At 34.7% G+C, this 21,308-nt stretch overlaps 2 protein-coding genes across 3 annotated transcripts; one reads left to right on the forward strand and one right to left on the reverse strand.

Annotated features, from left to right (window-relative positions):
- Positions 1-1,094: 1,094 nt before the first annotated feature.
- On the reverse strand, positions 1,095-15,014 carry LOC100328990 (fork-head box M transcription factor). Its single transcript, XM_002731931.3, has 6 exons — positions 14,835-15,014; positions 12,868-13,509; positions 9,252-9,406; positions 4,673-4,837; positions 3,015-3,150; positions 1,095-2,260 (listed from the first exon to the last, which is right to left on the reverse strand). The coding sequence occupies exons 2-6, from the start codon at positions 13,430-13,432 to the stop codon at positions 1,095-1,097; spliced, it is 2,187 nt and encodes a 728-aa protein (XP_002731977.1). The 5' UTR covers positions 13,433-13,509; positions 14,835-15,014.
- Positions 15,015-15,123: 109 nt separating this feature from the next.
- LOC100367503 (uncharacterized) lies at positions 15,124-20,549 on the forward strand. Of its 2 annotated transcripts, none has more exons than XM_002731930.3 (3): positions 15,124-15,538; positions 18,807-19,301; positions 19,886-20,549. In XM_002731930.3, the coding sequence occupies exons 1-3, from the start codon at positions 15,377-15,379 to the stop codon at positions 20,294-20,296; spliced, it is 1,068 nt and encodes a 355-aa protein (XP_002731976.1). In that variant the 5' UTR covers positions 15,124-15,376; the 3' UTR covers positions 20,297-20,549. The 2 variants fall into 2 exon arrangements, with proteins under 2 accessions (XP_002731976.1, XP_077862941.1); XM_078006815.2 differs by lacking the exon at positions 15,124-15,538 and adding an exon at positions 15,557-15,656.
- Positions 20,550-21,308: the final 759 nt, after the last annotated feature.

Below are 21,308 nucleotides of genomic sequence, written 5' to 3' on the forward strand. Positions count from 1 at the left end.
ACAGATTTACAGTACTCTATTGAAAGATACACTACAGTAATCAGAATATTTTAGCATATAAAATAAGAGAGTATCAATATAATATACATTTGAATAATATAAACTCTGGCATTAAAATGAACCAATTTAACTGGTTAAAGAGTATTTCCCTGAACTCGATAGACTCACAAACGCAGTCATTTTGTCACAAATTTAAACATTAAGTTAAGGTATGTCAAGAAACAGGCAAGACCAAAACACAAAATAAAACTCCATACCTGAGTACCACTGGCCGTGTGATATTAAAACAGCGAGCATTCAAATTTGAGTAAACATGTGTATGTCACATTTTGAACAAACATGGTGAGACTGTGAGCCCAGCCCAGCAAAAGTTAATAACAAGTGGAAATTTTGTGTTTTAGAGAATAAATATGATCCACAGTTGGTCAACTTTTATCATATCCAAAAAAATATTATGTCACTCTCTTATGTTGTATCAATGCAACAGAATTTTTAACAAATCATTCCATAAATGAGCAAGACAGACACATGTATACAATGCACAGAACCAAAAACAAGTCCTTGGGTTTGTACTTGACAAAAAGACAAATAATATTTACAATTATAGTGTATTTGCTCCATTAAAAACACATTTTCAATAGAAGCTCATATTAACCAAACTGGATGTATACTAAATCATTAAAATATTACCTATTTTGACCATGGAAAAATCTTGGCATGCAATACTAATAGAGCAAATATTGTAAGGCAATACAATTTAAGTCTCAACTGATGTCACAATATTTAGTAGCACTAGCAATGAATAGTTTCTTTAACAGAGAGTCATAGTAACATTCATGAAATATCTTCAACAAAAATTTCAAGCTGTGACAAACAGTTTACAGTAACTAAGCAGAAGATTGTGTACTCCAAAAGATTGTGACATCATTATTTCAACACCAACATGAGTGCAAATAATATGAGCAGGGATATACCACAGCAGACTTGCTTACAACCCAGTTACCTGCTACACAGCACGAAACAAATGTTGAAATGTTGCATGTTTGGTTGTGAATATTACTTTACTCCAAGTAATTCCAATGCAGACTTCTAGATCAATTAATTGATTGTAAATTGCTCCAGCTAATGTTTCCAAGATCGTCTTCTCCCATGATTCCACTGAAACTTACATCATTCCATAACTTAGTAAAACTCTGGTTTGATTCCATTTTGTTTTCTTTCATTGGTGTTAACCCGGTCAGACCAAGGTCACTGAGCGAGCCAATTCTCAGTGAGTCGTCCCCATCTGTTGATTTATTGAGTTTAAATTTGTTTGGAGTCAACAGTTTGGGTGATGCAAAATCAAAGTTGAATGCTGATCCGTCAATACAGTCAACAGCTTTGGTAGCATCAGGAGTCAGTACAAGGTCATTGCTGAAACCAATCATGTCTGAGAATCTGTTTACTCCTGGACTTGAGAAATTGTTCACCAGTGGAGTCAAGTTATTACCAAACTTTCTGTTGCTTGACCTATGAGAAGACTCAATTCCACTATCAATATGGTCCAGTGTCTTCAATGGTGTAAAACCAAAAGAAGTCAGTCCATCTATGTTGGACATATTTTTGTTTGGAGTTGAAGTAAAAGTGATACCAATTTTTGGTGGAGTTTTCATTAAACCCCGTAGAGGAGATGACTCCAAACCATCAAAGGGTGGAAATATTTCTGAAAAACTAACGTCAAAATGCACATTTTCTTGCTGATCTTCATCTTTGACAATCTTGTGCGGTCTCCGAGATTTGCGACCATGTTTCTTTCTGGGTATTTCAGGCATGGGTAAACGTCCAATAGTTGGCTGATGGGTGACACAATGCTCAGTTTCTGAGATCATAGAATCCATTCCAGAATCCTGATTTATGGATATATGTGGAGATGAGCCATTGAATGTGTATCTTGTGCTTACTCTAGCATTGCTTTCACAAGAGTCAGTAGTCAAAAGCTTTGGAGCTATTTTGACCTTTTTATTGCCTGGTTCACCATTACTCTCCTGTGCATATCGTTTGAGATTCTTAGAAAGACACATTGGGCGCATCGTCATTGTACTTTCGGGACCGCTTGGTGTGAAGAAATTTGGTGCTGGGGTCGATGTGATGGGTAAGGAGGGTGTCAATACAGGAGACGAAATACATGGCATAGCTTGTACCATTAACGGAATAGGAATAATAGCATAAGACTGTGTTAATCTTGGCAAGATTGGTGTATTTTTGGAACGGGCACCAGGAACTGTGAAAACAAAAATGAACAAAACATTAATACAAGATTTGGAATGCTCGATACTCTATATGACATCTCTAGAAGAATAGAAGACCAGATCTCAAAGGATTATGAGATGAATGTTGCAAAGGTTGACAGATATATAACATCATATATTCACATCAAATCTTATTTTGCTGATGTTTCTAAAACAAATTGGCAAAGTTTCACAATATCAACATTTGTTCACATATACTCTCTGATAAGCAAAACAATGTTACAAAACATTACTGGATTTACTCTACTACAATGTATATCTTCAATACGAACACACATAAATGAACAAAATCCATGTTTCCGAGTACAAAATCTTACTAAAAATATAACTGATGTAACCATAGGATAGAGTTCAGGACACAAACAACCTCAACTCCACCACTTCATAGCAGCTTTTAGATGACACTGCCCGCTTTTTATTTCATGAACAAAAAATTATTTTAGTTTTTTAGTTATAAAACACCTGACACTATCCTAGTTTTTTTGATTACTGATTCATCTACCCAAATTTATCTGACCTCATGTATATTCATGAGGTTATACTAACGCAACTAAAATCTATGATTTACGGAAGCACACACACTACACACAGAGCAAATACAGTAGTGCCTATGTTCTCATAGATCCAACCATATGTGTACACAACACAAAATACATTGCTTGAAATTGCGATGAGTGGGGTGTGATTTAACCACTCACTGATTGACAAACTGAAGAGTCTACTCACCTGAGTACCCAGTAAAGGGTTGTACTTTTATTTGTTTTTCTTCTTCTTTTAACTTCCAGAATGACGACTTTCCGTTTACCTCTGGCTTTTCACGTACAAAGACATCATGTAGAGACAGGTTGTGTCGTATTGAATTCTGTAATATACCGGTACAAATAAATAACTGTCACTTCTGGTCTTTTCCTGAACTAAGTATTAGGCAGTAGATAATTGACAAAAAAAAAATCACTTGTTCAAACAATTTAGTGTAAATTTGATTTGGGAATTGTAATACTTTAAAAAAACTTCTTTCATAAAAATGCATATTTAGTCCTAAAATCTTAATTCAGTAGATAAATGAGAAAATATATCATATTTGCTCTGTTATTGAAACTTTATAATCAGTCGTTTGTTTATTATGTTCGACATTTAATGTCATATTTGCACATATTTCAATGGCAAACAACTAACGATTTATATGTGAACCTGATACAATGTCAAGTATACAAACTGTTGACCAATGTGTGCTTAGCGCAAGTTATTTTGTCAACTTCATGTGAATCCTATCAAGCCTATATATATATGCAAACTTGTATCATGTTGCTTGCCACTTCTTTACCAAATTCGCTAAAATTGCATGCAGTTATTTCAACATGTTCTACAGTATACTCAATCAAGTTTCACTATTTTGTAGTGATAGTATAGTCTGACACGACACCCTCTGTCATCATCCCAATATCCCAAACCCCTCTTCTCTTTCCTCACACTATTAATAGTGCATCTCCAATAGAAACGCATGTGAACCAACAGTTGCACTTATTGTGTTTTGTCCATAGACTCGCCTCTGCATGCACTAATTTGTACATGTCATCAACTTTGATCTATATTTATAATCTAGCAGAATTTTGACAAAATATTATTTATATAAATATATTTGTATGTAGTTTTTTTTACAATTTAGCTCAGCTGTGTCCATTCGGCAAAAAAATTGTGTGGTTCTAATAATGTGCACTTCAAAGACATTAGCATGTAGAGGAGGTCAGATTTTTAGCATTTTCTTTACACTACATTAGCTTGCTAATAAAAGAGATCATTTCCTTTAAGAAAAATTGTTGTAACAGTTCCCATAATGTTCCAGTTATGTTGTTATTTATCACGTTTTTAATAAGTCAATACTATTACTATATCATACATATGTGCTTAAATGTAGATACTGTGAAATACTTTATTTTACCTGGAATTAATTTTCGCTGAAAAGACCTTTTGGGTGTTTTGTATGGATTTTATTTTCACTGAATTTTGATGAGTTAAATGTAAAATATAGGAAAAAATATTTGCTTGATTTTATTTTCTTCTGAATCATTCCTTCAGCAAAAATTAATTCCAAGTGAAGTATTTTACAGTACACTTTTGATGTTTTCTATGGGGAAAATAAGTTGTACTTTTAATTATTCCATACACATAATTTTTTTCTATGGTACATGTACACCATGAACTATCAAGGATTAGTGAAACAGTTGCCTGGGTTGGGGCATTAACGGAACACATTTCAATTATGTGAATTCTCCTCAATTTGGCCAAAATTCACAATAATAAAAGTCAGTTCAATTATTATTTCATTGAAATGGTTCATACAAATAATAATACATGCATAAAAATGACTGTGAATTCAGTCTCACCTTCCATCCTGGCTTTGCTGACTGAAAGTAAGGGAAAGTAGACTCCACCCAATGGTAAATCTCTTGTAGCGTCATCTTTTTGTCCGGTTTACTATTTATAGCAAACTGTATCATGGACATATACGAGTACGAGGGACGTTTATGCGGACTCTCCTTCCGAATTGACTGTTGATAGAATAAAATAAAAATCTATTAACATTGAATTATATTGGCCTATGGTTCTAATGTTTGTTAAATTAACACCAGAAGATATACTGTAGAATACTTTATTTTTGCTTGGAATTTATTTTTGCTATTTTCGCTGAAGGGATGATTCCGTGAAAATAAAATCCAGCGAATATACTTTTTTTCCTATATTTCACATTTAACTCATCAAAAATCAGTGAAAATAAATTCCATAAAGAACGCCCAAAAAGCCTTTTCAGCGGAAATTAATTCCAGCGAAAATAAAGTATTCCACAGTATACAATGTAGTTATACACAAGATACAGTCAAACCTGTGTTAACGGCACCTGGATATAGCGGCCACCTGCCTATAGCGGTCTCAACCGAACAGTGCCTACGAAATTTACATGTAAAGTACCCTGTATATAGCGGCCACCTGTCTAACGCGGCCAACGGCCAGGCTTCAGCAGCCGCAGCGATCAGTTGAACTGCATATAACGAACATAGTTCCCGGATGTCTTGCAGAGTACTGCCTTAAATCTCAGCCAACTAATCAGCTCCAAAGATCACAAAGGACAAAGTTAGCACGTTTTCACACCTTTCATTCAACCGGCAATTACTGTAAAATGACTAATTTTCACTGGGTTTAAATTTCGCTGATTTACCATTTCAGGCATATCCAGTGGGTTTTAAATTCACGGTTTTATCATTTAGATAATGTGTTATATGATCAATTTTACATATTCACTGGGTTTTAATTTAGCGCATTTTCCAGTCAGCGAAATAAGCTAAATTAAAACCCAGTGAATAATTAACCCTTTTACAGAATGTTTCATTCAGTTTACCACGGCCAGCATAGCGTACCGATGGTCTGGGAACACCAAAAACATAATTAAAAATTTGAGAGTGTCCTGATAAAAACATGCTGCCATTAATGTTTTATCAAAATATGTATACCACATGAATAATGTGAACAGAAGTGCTTTGTACCAGGGGTTTTGTTCAATGAATCGAGCAACCACAACCCGCAAACATTTTGTGAATCGCCAGGACACAATCCCTATGTAGCCGGGGTGAATCGGAATGTCGACGGTAAATCCCAGATCGAATTGATTACCAACAAAAAAAACATAACTCACTTGTTATTTAGTATCGATATTTATTCACTTTGAACTCCTATAAATATCGACAAAAACGCATGTAACTGGAACTGATAGCAAAAGGTAAAAAATCAACGCAACGGCCATGCCTTTTGTTTTTTTTTTCATCCAAATAAATTATGCTAATTAGCCTTGCGCATGCGTGTTTTTGTTCTTCCGGGGTTTTGTTACTGTGTATCGATCACTGCGAGGGAATGTGTGTGCAGTATCGTCTCGTCAATAAAGCACTGCTAACTGTCTCCCACGCCCTTCTCTTTGAAAGAATTTGCTATAGCCCAGAGACATTCTGATTTAGGGAAGAGTAGGAAATCAAACTCGCGGTTTACCGCGGTGGTGGTGGGTGCTCGCCGATCGACCGCATTTTATGCAAATTTGTGCAAATTTGTACAATGTAATAAAAACATGCAACACAACACATGAATTGAAACAATATTGTAAAATATGTGAAATTAAACTCTGGGGGATGTTTTGTGCTATCCTCCAGTTTGTGTACCCTTGATAAAATGTATTGATTGTGTCTAAAAATATTTTAGTGACAGAATGAGATACATTGTATTTCTTGTACTGCACCATGACTGCTAAAAGGAAACAATGTCATTGTTTTTATTTGTTGAGTCATGTCTTGTTATAATGTGACATTCTTACCACACACTATGATACACTGACCTTGTGAAGGGAAGTACATTCACCTACATGTGCAGTGTTCTCCACAATCCAAAATAGCTGGTGGGCGGCTTAATTAGCATAAATTTGCATTCATTTACATACAGCATTCTAGCATTTATGTCATGAACTGCAATACACACTAAAGTTAATTTAATTTAATTGAAACATGTTACAATTTTTTGAAATACAAACAGATTGGTCACTATCAATATTTACGAAATGCAAAAAGTTTGAAATCGTTGATTTATACGTTCGTAAATTAATCTATTCGAGTAACAAAGAGCAGGTACAAAACATAATTGAGTTAATAATAATGTAGAAAATATACGAGGTAATTTGACCCCGAAGCCAAAACGGACGATTTGTCAAAACAAAACCCATTTTTATTTGTGGCATCAGTACTCACCTGTGCCGACGGACGGTAAGATGCATTTACGCATGTACGGTCACGATACGTTGCGTTTTCACACGTTGTTTTGTAATTCAAGAAAAAATGCTAGCGATCGGCAAAATAAGAGAATCTGCCATGTTCTCGAAAGATTAGACATAACAAATGGATAAATTGAAAAAAGTACGTGGAAAAGATAACTAAAATATTATTCAATTACGAATACTCGCGTAAACTAACCCGGCAGGCATGTTTGATGTTTATTACGGCTTTCGAATTCAGTACACGAACACCCAGAATGCGCTGTTCTCCTATGCAACTTAGATACTTAATCGTTACAGCGCCAACAGCGGTGGGTGCCCGATAGTCGTTGAATGGGGTAGGCCAAAAGGTCACCAGTTTGCCTTCTCCATGCTGTTTTCACGATGAAAATCGAGCGAACGTTGTAAATACGGCTAGAATTTTAATTTTTGTTCAAGTTTACATGCAATCTGCTAATATATTTGTTTATTTTCTGTGCATATACATTTTGTTCGTATTTACCTCTTTCTTTCGTGATCGGAAGGCGATTATTAAAAATACAGCTTTAAATTGAAACCACTGTAGTTGCGTATCATGAGCAATAAGTGGCAACAATGTCGGGCGACAATGAATTCAGGCGATTGACATATTGCCATGAATACACTTGATAACTGCTTGCAGACTTCCAGTGGTCATTGTTTATGTTTGAACTTTTGAAACAATAGCAAAATAAAGGGTTGGGTACTCTTTTGTTTAGGCTTGGGAAGAACAATGCAAGCTTTTTACAAATAATTTCAGCTGGATGTACGTTGGTGGGTGGGTGTTGAGAGTTACTGGGCAGCCGTAAAACTTGATGGGTGGGCCGCCCGCCTAAAACCCCTTGTGGAGAACACTGATGTATGTAACACTGGATTACAAGAGGTGTTTGAGGTCATTTGCAACAAGGAGACTGAGAAGCAAGATAAGATTCATAGTGACATGTACATGCATGTGGTCTCCTCTGTTCACCAAAAAGAATAGTTTCATTTACAAAAGGTAAAGTACTCATGCTCTCTCTCTCTTGTACTGTTCCCACAACAATGCTAAACATTGCCAGCTTTTAGACGTTACCAGTAGATAATAGCAAAGCTAAAGTTGGTTGCAGCTACATGTAAATGTAGATAACTTTGAAATGTCATCGATACATACGACTGCAGATCAGTATATATACAGTGTATTCCGACCATGGAGCTAAAAATAGAAGGAGAGAGGACGCAATATAAGCCAATAAACTCCCTTTGTTTCACGCCCAGATTATCCAATTAAACCCATTGAATTTCGTTCTATGGAAATCCACGATAGCTGGTGTATGTTTGCACAGTGAGACGTGCCGTAGAGTCCTGTATTTCAAGTGAGATGTACGCCCCTCTCATAAAACTGAATGCGCAGTTAACAAATAAGGTCACTGCGTATGCGCAGTGGCGTGTGATTGGTGCATTAGGTAATTCTGCGTATTTAAAAACCGGAAGCACAACAGTCGGACGATTATTCAAGAATTGGCGTCAATTTACAACATTTTTGTGCTCCGTGAGTTGACGATTTTCGAGGCTTAATTACCAAATTTTCCGCAAACATTTGCAAAACAGTTCAACTTGATTTATTATCGTTGTGAAGTTGGCTTTTAGACTCTATTTTCATTTTCTGCGAGCGACATCCAGCGATCGGTAAAGATCGCATTTCATATGTCGATGGTTCGCCGCTAGGTTGGAAGATTACTGTACTGTTTGTTACTGTGCGCATGCGCAGTCAACTAATCGCGCTCTCCGTCCCAGAGGCCTTTGCACACAGTGTGCCGGCGAATACCGAATGCGTTCCGAATATACACGAATCACGTAATCCAATTAGAAGGATTAAACAGACAACAGGGAAGAGATTGTTTATCTTTTGGCTAAGCAAACAAGAACCAACTAACGTGGTACACAGGAAAGACAATAGGGTCCTCTCTCCTTCTTTTTTTAGCTCCATGTTCCGACTAACTATTAGCTGTAGTGTCAGTAACCTTATTGTGGAATGCAAGTTTTGACTTTTCATTGATTAGCTACACCTTGATTTCAGAGAAGATACAGTGATGAGTAAATCGGGTGAATTGACTTGTTAACTTAGAAGTAATTTATTCCAGTATCACAATATTGTCACTTACCATTACCTTTGATCGTTCATTTTCAACTTTTATCTCTAAGTTAGGATTAACACTTGCACCTCCCAACCATGTAATATTGGTTAAACTGTCATTCATGGCGTCCTGTGGCTTCAATCTGGTCTGCTCTCCTGGTTGTATTACTTCTGTAACTGCCTCTGCAATGTACCATGTCGCATAGTAAGTACCATAATTCACACTTTTCAACTGGTCAAAAAGCTTAGAATACTGCTTTGATTGGCATGCAAATAGGAGGAAGCTTTGAAAAAGATTGTTTGAACAAGTCTGTATAACAGGTGTTACATAACATACAGGTAGCAGTGAATTATGCCCTCAATCACCCCCCAAAAAAGAGCATAGTGTGAATTATGTTGATGAGCTGTGAATCTAACAATCAAAAAAAGCTGATGTAGTGAAAACTTTTTCCAACTGACAGTCCCTCTGTTAGACCACCATGGTGAGAGACTCAGAGACTGTGTCCAACCACAACCAAAGCTTAGTTTAAAGTGCCTGTGCAATGCCTACCCTCACGTTTCCCATTTTAGATCTGTGTCCCACTGAAAAGGGTAGTTATTGATTTTTTTGCTGAAAATGATTACTCGTATCCAAGTAAATTTGGGATATTTCTCACACTGCTAACTGTTTTCACTTTCGAAGGCTAAAAGTTTCTGAATTGTTTGGTGATTGGTGTTGAATGTCGAATTCACACCTCTGTTCTTTTTTACCTCCATGCTTGCAGCTTGCTCTGCGTAATAATTTATAAAATAAGAAACCAGGCTTGGTCAATGTGTTTTTTCCAGCAAATAAAGTTTTAATACGATGTTATAATTATGACAATCACGCCATGGATCAAGCTAACTCGAATCCACTTTATCTGTATGTGTGTCGATCTTGATTATTTTTGTTATTCAATTTAACGCCGTGACCCGACGCATTCACCTACTTCAACAAAATGTCAATTTATTTCCACGCGGCTGTCATTTATTTAGTAACTGATTTGTCGTTTTTTTAATTATTTTATAGTGATCACTATAGTCTAATGTTCAGAATGTCAAAATATGTTCTCTTTTATATTAATTTTGAAAGTTTTACTCAGCCTAGTAACCTGCTAAATAACGAGATAATTCCGACGTCAAATTCTATTTTGTCCAGCAACAGTGTACAAACGTGCGCCGGTGTCGGTGACGATCACAGTGACCAGCTACACCAGAACGGACATATTTCGCATCTAACTCAACCCCATGCAACAAAAATTGATACTATGTGTTCATTATGGTCCATTCTTCCTCGACGACCAAGTACATAAGTGACAATATAGTCAAAGACGAGAAAACTGCACAAGAAATTTGCTTTATTTACACGTATCGGCATTGCAAGCTGCCATGTGACTTCCCCTTCTGACGTCACAAGGGGAATTTCTGTATGCAAATGAGAAGCTAATGAGGAGCCTCGTTTTAAAATACACAAAAATAAAGTTGCCATAGACTGAGTTTAAAACACATTTTATCACTTAAATAATTCATGCTTAGAAACATAAAAATTAATAATATTTAAGTATCAATTGATAATTTTAGGCGTGAAAATAGCAGCCATTTCACAGGCACTTTAAATGCATTCCTACAATGTACATGCAGATATTGTAGTGACAAAGACAAGACATTCACAAGACAAATTGCATTAGTGTCCAGTGTCCTAAACTCAGGGAAAAACATGATTTTTTTTGGGGTGGGCGCTTACCCGAGCATCCCCCTCGAAAAATGCAAATGACAATTTTAATTCACCATGTGACAGATTGAGAGGGATATTACGCATTTGAGGGAAAATAAAATTATGAAATTAATTAATTGAGACGTCGCTGACTTTTACAATGAAGAAACAGAAATGGTCACAAAAAATATTAACATTGCGTGTACCACCCGAATACTAAAAATATTGGAGTTAGTTCTTTCTGACTAGTCGAGGAGCATTTGGCACTATGAATCTAAGCATGGACGTACACAGTATGCACATGATATAATCTACTGTAAAATACATTAATTTTTGATGAAAAGACTTTTAGCCTATTAGCAACTAATATTTGTCTGCTATTTGAGATGTACAATGTGAAAAGAATGTGATCCACACTTTTACTACATGTCTACATGTGTTAAGTTTATAATACTTTTTTTATAATACTTTAATATATTACATCTTATTATGATTTTAAAAGTGATCATAATGCATATTGTGTAAATTCTACAATTATTATGCTTGAATTTCAAACCAAAACTAAAATCATTGTTCTAAGTGTTAATAAGATGAATACAATGTAATTTATAAAAAAAAAACAATGGAAAGACAAAAAGTAAATTATTATGGAAATTAAGTTAAAGGAAACATCAATCCAAACAACATTAGAGAAATTTTGGGTTCTACCTGCATTACCATGCAGCATTCTGATTAGTTAATGGCATTCTTGACCCATTGGCCTGTGTTTTTTTTTTACCGAAGCAATCCAGTGATCAAAAATAATTGTTCCTGATAAAACTAAGGCACATTTCGTAACATTGATGATCAATTGGAAGTTTTATTTGTTCGTTCATTACTGTGAATGTAAACATTTTAGAAGCTTATTAAGGTACAAATAATAAACAGTTCGTCAATTAATTACGTGGTCGATTTTTTGCAGTAATCATGAAACTTGTGAACAAATTACTGGTTAAAACATTTCAAATGCATTTCATTTAACCTTTTACAATAGACATTGAAACAATAATTTATTTGCTGCTGTTCTTAGTCTGCAGTATTTGCATTTTGAGAATTTTTCATTTATATTTTCAAACTCTTCTAAATTGTGAAACATAATATTTTGACTACAATAAAAAAAATTATTTGCACTGTGACCAAGTCATTAATATTCATTGACACATACATGTATAATATTCATGAATGACCAGCACTCCCATTAGGCTGGCAAGATCCCCGATTGTAGTATGACATCTCTATATATCAAGTGTACCATGCTGCTGGTACTACATAAATGTACAAGTGATGTTAAATTGTTCCAGTGTTCCCAAGACCAGGCAAAATTTTTTTTCATTATGCCTAAATTTGATTCTAGACATTGGTCTAGTAAAAAAAGATGAGGCGGACAAAATTTTAGAGAACTGAAAACAGCACAATTCTGTGATTTCAACGTTTCAACAACATGGGGCCAAAGTCAATCAAGTTGTCAGAGCAATGACTGAGAAAATGTATCAATCTATATTCTTTGTTTAGAAGTATTTTTTCCTTGCCAAATGCCTGTAGTTACATGTACATGTACATTTATGTTACAAGTAAAAAAGGGTGAAGTTCATGTTTGTTGCAATTGTTGCTAACCAGTATACAATGTATTGCAAACTCCGGTTAGAAATCACTGGCAATGTAAAGTGATGTTTTACAACATGTTTTGTAGAAGAAATTTTACAGTAAATTAATAGGAGTTTTTATGATAAATAATTTCTCATAAATCAGATAACTATTGCCATATTACATTTTATTACTATCTGTTAAATCATTTGAGAGGTTTCCACAATGGAGAACTGTTTATTATTAATAATTTAAAATGATAGATATCACATTATAGCAACAACCATACCTTTTGACTGTTTGCGCATAGGTACCATAGTTGCAGATGCCATCCTAACACCTTGTTGGGTGGCACTGTTGTAGCTTTGCGTCATTGACGTCTTTCGTGTACAATTCTTTTCCACCATATTTGGGTACATAACATACGAGTTATTACCTAATAAGGATGTACGATTCTGAATACTAGTCATGCCACAAGTTGTGTTCATATTATGTTTGTCACGGCTTTGCAGATTATTCAACATTGTATCATGCAATGAATTCCGTTGAACACTTTGTAGAGTAGTTGCAGTATTCCTGCTTTCTGTGGACTTGAATGTACTAGACAACACTGTGGACATGCCTGTGACATTACTGGTGACTTGTTTGTTTGGGGGTTCTTCAGACAAGGTGCTCTTGGGTTTTGGATGACGAAGAATGATAACCTTTCTTGAATGTTTCTGATTACTCATCCTGTCAATTAGTGATTTCACATTGTCTTCACTTCCACATGTTTTAAAAGTGAGGTCATGATTTAGGAAAATTCGTCCTCCGTCTGTCTGATCCCGAGATTTCCTTGGATTATATTTATCCATTATTTCAGTATGAATCTTGTCTTTTTAGGTTTTTCTCAATAGTTTCATCACACCATTAATGGTATTTTTAGGTCAATCTGGGTAAAAAAAAGAAAATTATTATTTAAATATTTCTGACACCCACAGAAATGCACATGCAGACATGATCAACACATTTTTTATCATAAGTCTTTGTACTATATTTCATATTACTAATGATTTGGTAAATATTATGTATCTTTCACAAACAATATCATCTGCCAAATGGCAAAACAGATTGGTAATTGGCAAAAAAGACCATTATGCCTACAACTATTTATATCTATACATACATACAGGAGTAATGATATTTTGTATGTCTACAATTAATGGTTTCAGTAGAATATAATATAATATACAAGGACTTTTTTATTCAGAACAACTGTCTCTGTATTTTAAGAACAACTCTCAATAATATACAGAAAATAGCAATTTAACAGCGGTTTATAGACTACACTTTGACATTAAGTACCAACAAAGTGCATTTCATCCTAAAAGCCCACTAAAAATAATGACAATTTTGGGATATGTCTTAGACATGAAAAGTACCTGTCAATTCAATATTACAAATAATGATGTTTTCTATCAAATTTAATTTATTTGAAAGCTTTATTATTTAAATAAACCTATAGGCTGCAGCTTTGTATAGTGGCATATTAGGCCAGACTTTTATTAACCCTTGTTTTGCGAACCCGCCGAATGAACAGGAGCTGAAAATGAAATAAAAATAAAATTTTATTTCAGCCTAATTTCTTGAGCCCGCCGACTTGTAAGCGCAAACAATGCTAAAAAAATATTATTTTTATCTTTATTTTTTACCGCCCGCCGCATAACAAATCCAAGTTGCATTTTCGGGGAGTATCATGATCAAAGTACCGAAGTCTCGCGCAGATGAGAAACAAGGTTATACATGGAATAAAATTTTATTTCATTTCTTCTCTCTGATCAATGATCTCACTTACAATTCTTTGAGAATCACACAAATCTAATGGAAAAAAGAATTTTTTTTTTTCTGCCCTCCTCAAAAAAATTGCCTTATAAAAACTTGAGAAACAAGCAATAAAAAAAGTCTGGCCTTACATAAAATAATTTTCTAAATACTGTACCAATATACAAAACAATTAATATTAATTAGCATAATTAAATATATTGTACCTGTCAGTTCACTGATAATTTGAGCAGGAGGTCCTTTTTACCGACACGTGAATTTGTTTTTCACACACTGGGTTTGTTTACAAATATTTAGTACTGATAGTAAACTATAAATAATGAAAAAGTAAACTTGGATTTAAACGAGACGCTTTTGTTTTGGTCGTGGTCGCGGCGATTTGTTTTAATCAGAGAGGAAAATATTTGATAAATAGGCTTAAATTCATTAACTTACCGTCATGGGTCTTGCCTTATCCAGCATGGGCTTATTTTAGCCAAGATAAGCGTCAAATTCGAAATAGAACAACAAGACGCGGCCAGGCATGGATGTACACTTTGAAAATACGCGGAGGTCGAGTTTTTAAATTAAGATCTCGTTTACGCCAGCCAATCATCGTGCGGTATTTTGACTCCGTTAGAAGATCTCGCGAGATTTACAATGGGTGTGAAAACAATTTGGTACACGAGCTGGCATTGGCTGAAATAAAAGATTTAATTTAATGCTATTTCACTGTTATCATGGCAGACTTTGATGTGTAAAAGGCTGATGTTGTATTTTCTAGAGAGTAGCTAATAATTTCATCTGCAAAAGTGGCATAAATCTGACTAATTGTGCCATATAAACCTCTTGTTCATATTCACTTTGTTGTGTTATTGACCAATCGGAATCGCTGTTATACTAATTGAACAGTCCTTCGATGAGTTGACCTGTGACCTTAAAAAAAAGTACAACACAGAGGGATTTTTAAATTTCCTTTGAAAACACAAGGAAGCAAAATGCCGAGACGAAGAAAAAAGTCGTGTAATCAGAAATCGAAACTTTCTTTTGTTGAAAGTCCGATGAATTTACCAAGGGCGTATGTGTCGCCGATAATGAATGCCAGAAACCCGCCAACAGCTGATGTTAGGCATCTGGACGAGGAAACATCGGTTGAATGGGTAAGCTATTATTAATGATTGAGCGAGATGTTCGACCCTACGCTACGGCGGTAGAGTTTTGTAGATCTACCACGCAAAACTGCCTAAAATTACTGCAGTAATTAGTAGGACCCAAAAGGTACATTACATCACAAAACGGATAATAATAACTTGTTTTCCAAAAAATAATAACTCAAAGTATGTTGTTAGATCCAATCATCAAAATATACAACTGCTAACCTCTGAACTGATTTTTTACACAAGAAATAATGACATGGTGACAACCAAAGACGTAAAATCACGTATCGCTAAAGTCCAACACGACGTCGGCGCATTCACTGTGGAAATATTACCACCAATGAATCGTTTTGATTTTATAGAATAGCTTTATAATGTTTTACATAGAAATATAGTAAATACTTACAACCATAAACGTTTATCTTATTACATGTGATGCATGTCTTTCGCAGTCAGAGATATTTACGAAAATATATATAAATTAATAAATATAACCATTTTTTCCATTGCCATAGTAATGCATTTTTTCTATCCATGTAACTTCATGCAAAAATCCTTTTTTTTTTCTTTATCCCAATATATGAAATTTAAAGTTTTTGCGGTTTAGCAATATTAGGGGTTATCAATTTGTCAAGGTGGGCTGCAGGTTTTTTTTGTTTGTTTTTTTAATATTTTACTCACTGACATTAATTTTATACTTACATTTTTACGTATACCATGGGTTCCATAGTATCTTTTTCTTACTGATTTGTCTACATCATACACATCATTTTTTGTCAGTCGTTTGTTTTGTTTTCTTCAAGTTGGAAAGGTTACCGGAATAAAAAAAGCATTTTAGGTTTTTACAGTAAATAAAACAAAAGTTCAATTTACAGTCAAAAATGGGTTTTTACACTTTACAGATATAGCAAATACCTAATTGCATTTTTATAAAATATTTGATATTTCGTGTTTAAGAATAAAAATTGGAAATTGCATACGAATTACAACATTTACTGTGAAAAATGCTTTATGCGCTTACAAAAAATAAGATCTTTGTACAAATTAGGGAAAAATAAAATTATATAAGCTGATTACATTTTTAGAACATTTAAATTACGAAAATAAATAAAATGATTACAGCTTATGGAAATACCACTTGCCGACCTTCCAACAATAGAAAAATAGGTATATTATTTCCACTTTGAAGTAAACTTGTACATATGTATACTGTTTCTCTCCAGCATAAATGTGAATTTTGTTCATTAATGCTGCAAGTTGGCTCTTTCTTTGTGGTGTGCATGTACATTGTATTTGTGATTCAGAGTCCCATGTTGACTACGTCCTGGACCTACTTACTTACTTGTCAGTGCCTGACTGGTACATGTATATACAAAATGAGACCAAGAACACATCAGAATAGTAAAAAAAGAAAGCTAAAAGTCAGTTGACCGTGCCAAGAGAGTCGCACAAACTACAACATTCTGTAAGCTGTTGCCATCCACAACAGTGATATCCCAGCCAGCAATCAAATCATCAATTTTCTTGAGTGATGTACCCGTTTTGTGTTTCCATCTATTTCCACTATCCTTGTACACTCGAGTGAATTTGTAAATGTGCATCTTTTTGTACAGTGGTGTGAAAATTGCTACAACCATAGTCACACTGAACGTGAAGTTGATTTTGGGCTAGTACCGGTACCATTGTGAAATTTTGAAAAGTTGAAGACTGTTTTGTACAGGAGACGTTCCAGTAAGGAATTGTTGAAATTGTTCGATTGGCATAACAAAATCTGTTGTTGGTACAGAAAACATTTTATATTCACCAAAAAACAATGTTGCAATGTTTCTGCACTAAAACAAAAGAAACCATTCGATTCAAATGTCCTGTGTCAAAAATCAAGTCTTATCGCCCTTATGTTTCCAAACGAAAACATTTTGGAATTGCAATATTGCTGATAGTTTCACATTGATAGTTTTAGTTGTATTAATAAATCAACAGCATTTCATGCTCCAATTCAAAGTATCAACTGTATTGTTATTGAGATGCTGACTAATTTTCTTTGCAGGGGTTTCATCTATTTTTTTTCTGGAAATTTAGAGCTTCTTTTTCCTTTTGAGCCTTTCTCTCTTGAGATGAGTACTGCCAGTAACAAACTTGTTTTGCCCATATCTCTAGTATTTATTCCTACACTTTCATTTGACAGCAAGGACACCGTAACTTGCAGTAAATTGCCTCAGAATGCTGATTGACTTTTAATCCATCAAAAGTCGGGCAGCCAGCTTATTTTTGTCTTACTCATTGAATCAACTTTTGGCTTCTTACTTTGTGGTTGTATTAAAAAAATAAAATGATATACATGTACTATTTAAGGTGTCGTCAAACGGTGCGTAACCACATTAAATCTCACCGTGTACATCCTCAAATGTTTGAGTCACCACCCACGCATAATTATTATTTTAGTTGCCAGACGCGCATAGTAAAGCTGCAGGATGACGTCGGATAACTGGAAACTGTATTGCCAATGAGAACCACTGTTAGTATACTTCAAAACATTTCCATCTCAAAGAGTGCACACATGATGTTTTAGATCATCACTATTACTGCATAAGGGCACACAGAAACTTTTTTCAGAAACGAAACAACAGAATACAAAGGAAAAACAAGCAAAACAAGTTTACTACTAGTAGATCATTTATTAACTTATTGACACTTATTAAATAACCTACCAGTACTGCTCAAAAAAGTTGATGGACAACTAGGCGACCCCCTTACAAAACTTTGTGTCCGACAATAGACTTGATGGACTCGTGCAACTGGTAATTTCAAAAGTTTAAATGTAATATTGATATCAATATATATTTGTGTATTGATAATATTTTTTTCCAAATCTTTTGATAGGTATGATCTGCGTAATAAATAAAATAAAAAAGTGTGTTTTGTACTAAAAAGCTTTTTGATATTCTACATAGGAAAATGTCATATGTATAGTAATGACAACCTAATAATTGATAAGCTAAACTTGACAGTGACATCAACTGTCACTAGAATTGTTAGTTTTCTTTCCATATAGTAACTAGCGAGTACCTTGCAAATTATTGTTATTTGAAAGTGAAAAGTTCCATGAAATAATTTATTTCATGTTCTTGTGTTTTTTGTCTTACATAATGATTCACTACCAGAAATCAGGTCATACAATGAAATTTTTGCCTCTTGTAAAAATATTTGGACTTGAATATCTTGAGTTTACTGACAATGTTCCTTGATTTCTTTTCATTTTCCAATTATCTAGGTTTCACCTCAGTTCAGTAGGATGAACCAGTGTTCACAACCAAGAAAGACAAAAAGAAGGAAGTGTCAAATTCAATCAAACCAAACTTTGACGTCAGGGCATCTATCAAGGTCTAAAAATGCATCCATCAAAGAAAATAAAACATCAAAGAAAGTGTTAGAAAAGTATCGCCCATTGCCATTTATTGATCAAAATCCGTTACAGGATGAGTCTGAAAGTGAAACAGAGAGTTTTGAACTGGATGCCGAAGGTGACATTATGCTTTGCGGAAATGAAAGTGACAGTACCAAGGCATTGTTTACAAGATTGAAATGTAACTCTCCAGTCAAGGCTGATCAGATAACTCCAAGTCTTGACTGTCAGTTTAACACTCCAGAACATATCTCTGACAATAATGGACAAGTTGCAGAGAATCCTGAAACAAACAGTGAAATCGGTATGATTGATAAATGCGTCAGAAACAGAGATGGAACAAGAACAAGTCCTAATGCAATAGTAAGTTGATCCAGTTTTACCAACATTTTGTATGCTTAGATGAAAATATTTAGCGATGAAGTTAAAATGACATATTTAATTTATGATAAGGCTGATCAGAGATGAGTTTGCTGCCTGTATAGCAGGACCCCAAATACACTGCTTCTAAGAATCATTCTGTGACATAAATGAATAACAGAAAGTTTGAATCAAATGACACTGTGCTGAAAGGATTATAAACTGTCCTTCAGTACACCGTCAAACTACCAATTAAATCAAGGGCCAGTTGCATGATGTGGTTTAGCTGAAAGATTAATTTTTCTTGTGTAAATTAATAATTCATAAGCAATGAAAAAAAAATCAGTAAATCAGTTTTTAGTAAAATTATGCATTTCTATATGCAATGACGTACAGATGTTGTCTGATCAGTATGCGTTTTGAAAAAGTTTGAAATAGAACGCAATAAACTCGCAGATTACCGGTAAACAGACATTAAGGTCAAGGAACTATATGCTGAATTATGCAATAATTCACTATTATTATTAATGTATAACAATGTTTATTATTCAAATTTAGTATACCGGTAACTTGTTATTTCTATGTAGGCTGCCCTCACAGATCATAATTGGAATTCAGATCGAACTATCCCTATTCTTTGCCAAACTGATGACGATATTATTTTGGAAATGAGAGAAATACAGAAGAAATCAAGAAAGGTGACACGTGAAGCAGAAATGCCCAATTTTGACACTCCACGCAGGAGATCACGGAGATTAGTGGAAAGAAACATGCATAAATTAACGTTTGGAGCGAATGACTTCTCGTCTTTGATGCACACACCCCAAAGAGAGACTTTGGATGAACTAACAACACCAAATAGAACTGTACGGATACTTGTAGATGATACTCCGGAGCTCGACTATGGGTTACGAGTCAGTCTAAGGCGTAGACGAGAATTGCTACCACATATGACATGGGTGAAACTACTTCACAATACAAGTGTATGTCATCAATAGTAGTCTAGACTGGGTGGAGATATTTGGAAAGGTAACCTGTACATTAGAGCACTGAGTAAGAGTGATTGCTTTGTTGCTGTAATCATTTGATAATAAGGTGATTATGAAAGCTGCCAAATCTCTATTAAAATGTTTCACAATAAATATGTATATTTTTACTGAGATGACTCATCCCATTTATTAGAATTTATTTTAATGTTCCAGACCGTTACAAATTCAAATAAATATTGATTGGTTTGGTAGCTACAAGGCACCCCAACTGCCTCCATCTCTTTTCTTTGCTTCGTCACTAGAAAATAGACTCCAGAATATACGATTTTTTTGCGAAAAATGCCAATATTTAAGCCAAAAGAGCTGTTGGTTCAGTATACATGTTTTGATGATTTAAATACATTTATACAGGATACACGCAAGCTGCATAAACATATATGGCTATAGTCATCTCCAACAAAAGACCGCTTACCCAATCTATTCGTCTCCCGACAAGAGAACTTCCCATCGCTGATAAAGGTAACAGTGAATGATATTTTACTCAAAAAGATGTCAACCATCTCAACACAACTACAGTAATTGTACATTCTGACTTTGAAAATGTAACATCAATTGTTCAAGTGGCTGACCTTTGGTACTAACATATCTTACATGATTGGGTGTTTTTTCAAAGGCTAAAGTTCAAGATATGCAAATTTATAGTGGGTGGAACAGGAACTGTATAGCAAATGTTCTGGAGTCAGTAACAAAGCGAAGAAAACAGACTAAGGCAGCTGAGGTAATCATTCATTTACACTACTGTTACTAGAGCAAATATAGTAATTGCAAATTTAAAAACCTAAGGTCTGTGGATTGTATGAATGTCACTAGGCTGAGGGTTCACTAAGTTCTGGAGTTGGCGGCTAGATTTAGACAGTAGTAGGCCAACATGTGACACTTTTCCATACGTTTGGAATTTACAGCTATTTATCCATTCGCTATTTGTATTGGAAGGGAGACTAAATGGATTTGCCCAGCATAT

The sequence above is a fragment of the Saccoglossus kowalevskii genome, chromosome 1, assembly GCF_978046115.1.
Source record: "Saccoglossus kowalevskii chromosome 1, keSacKowa6.1, whole genome shotgun sequence".
Taxonomy (NCBI): Eukaryota; Metazoa; Hemichordata; class Enteropneusta; family Harrimaniidae; genus Saccoglossus; species Saccoglossus kowalevskii.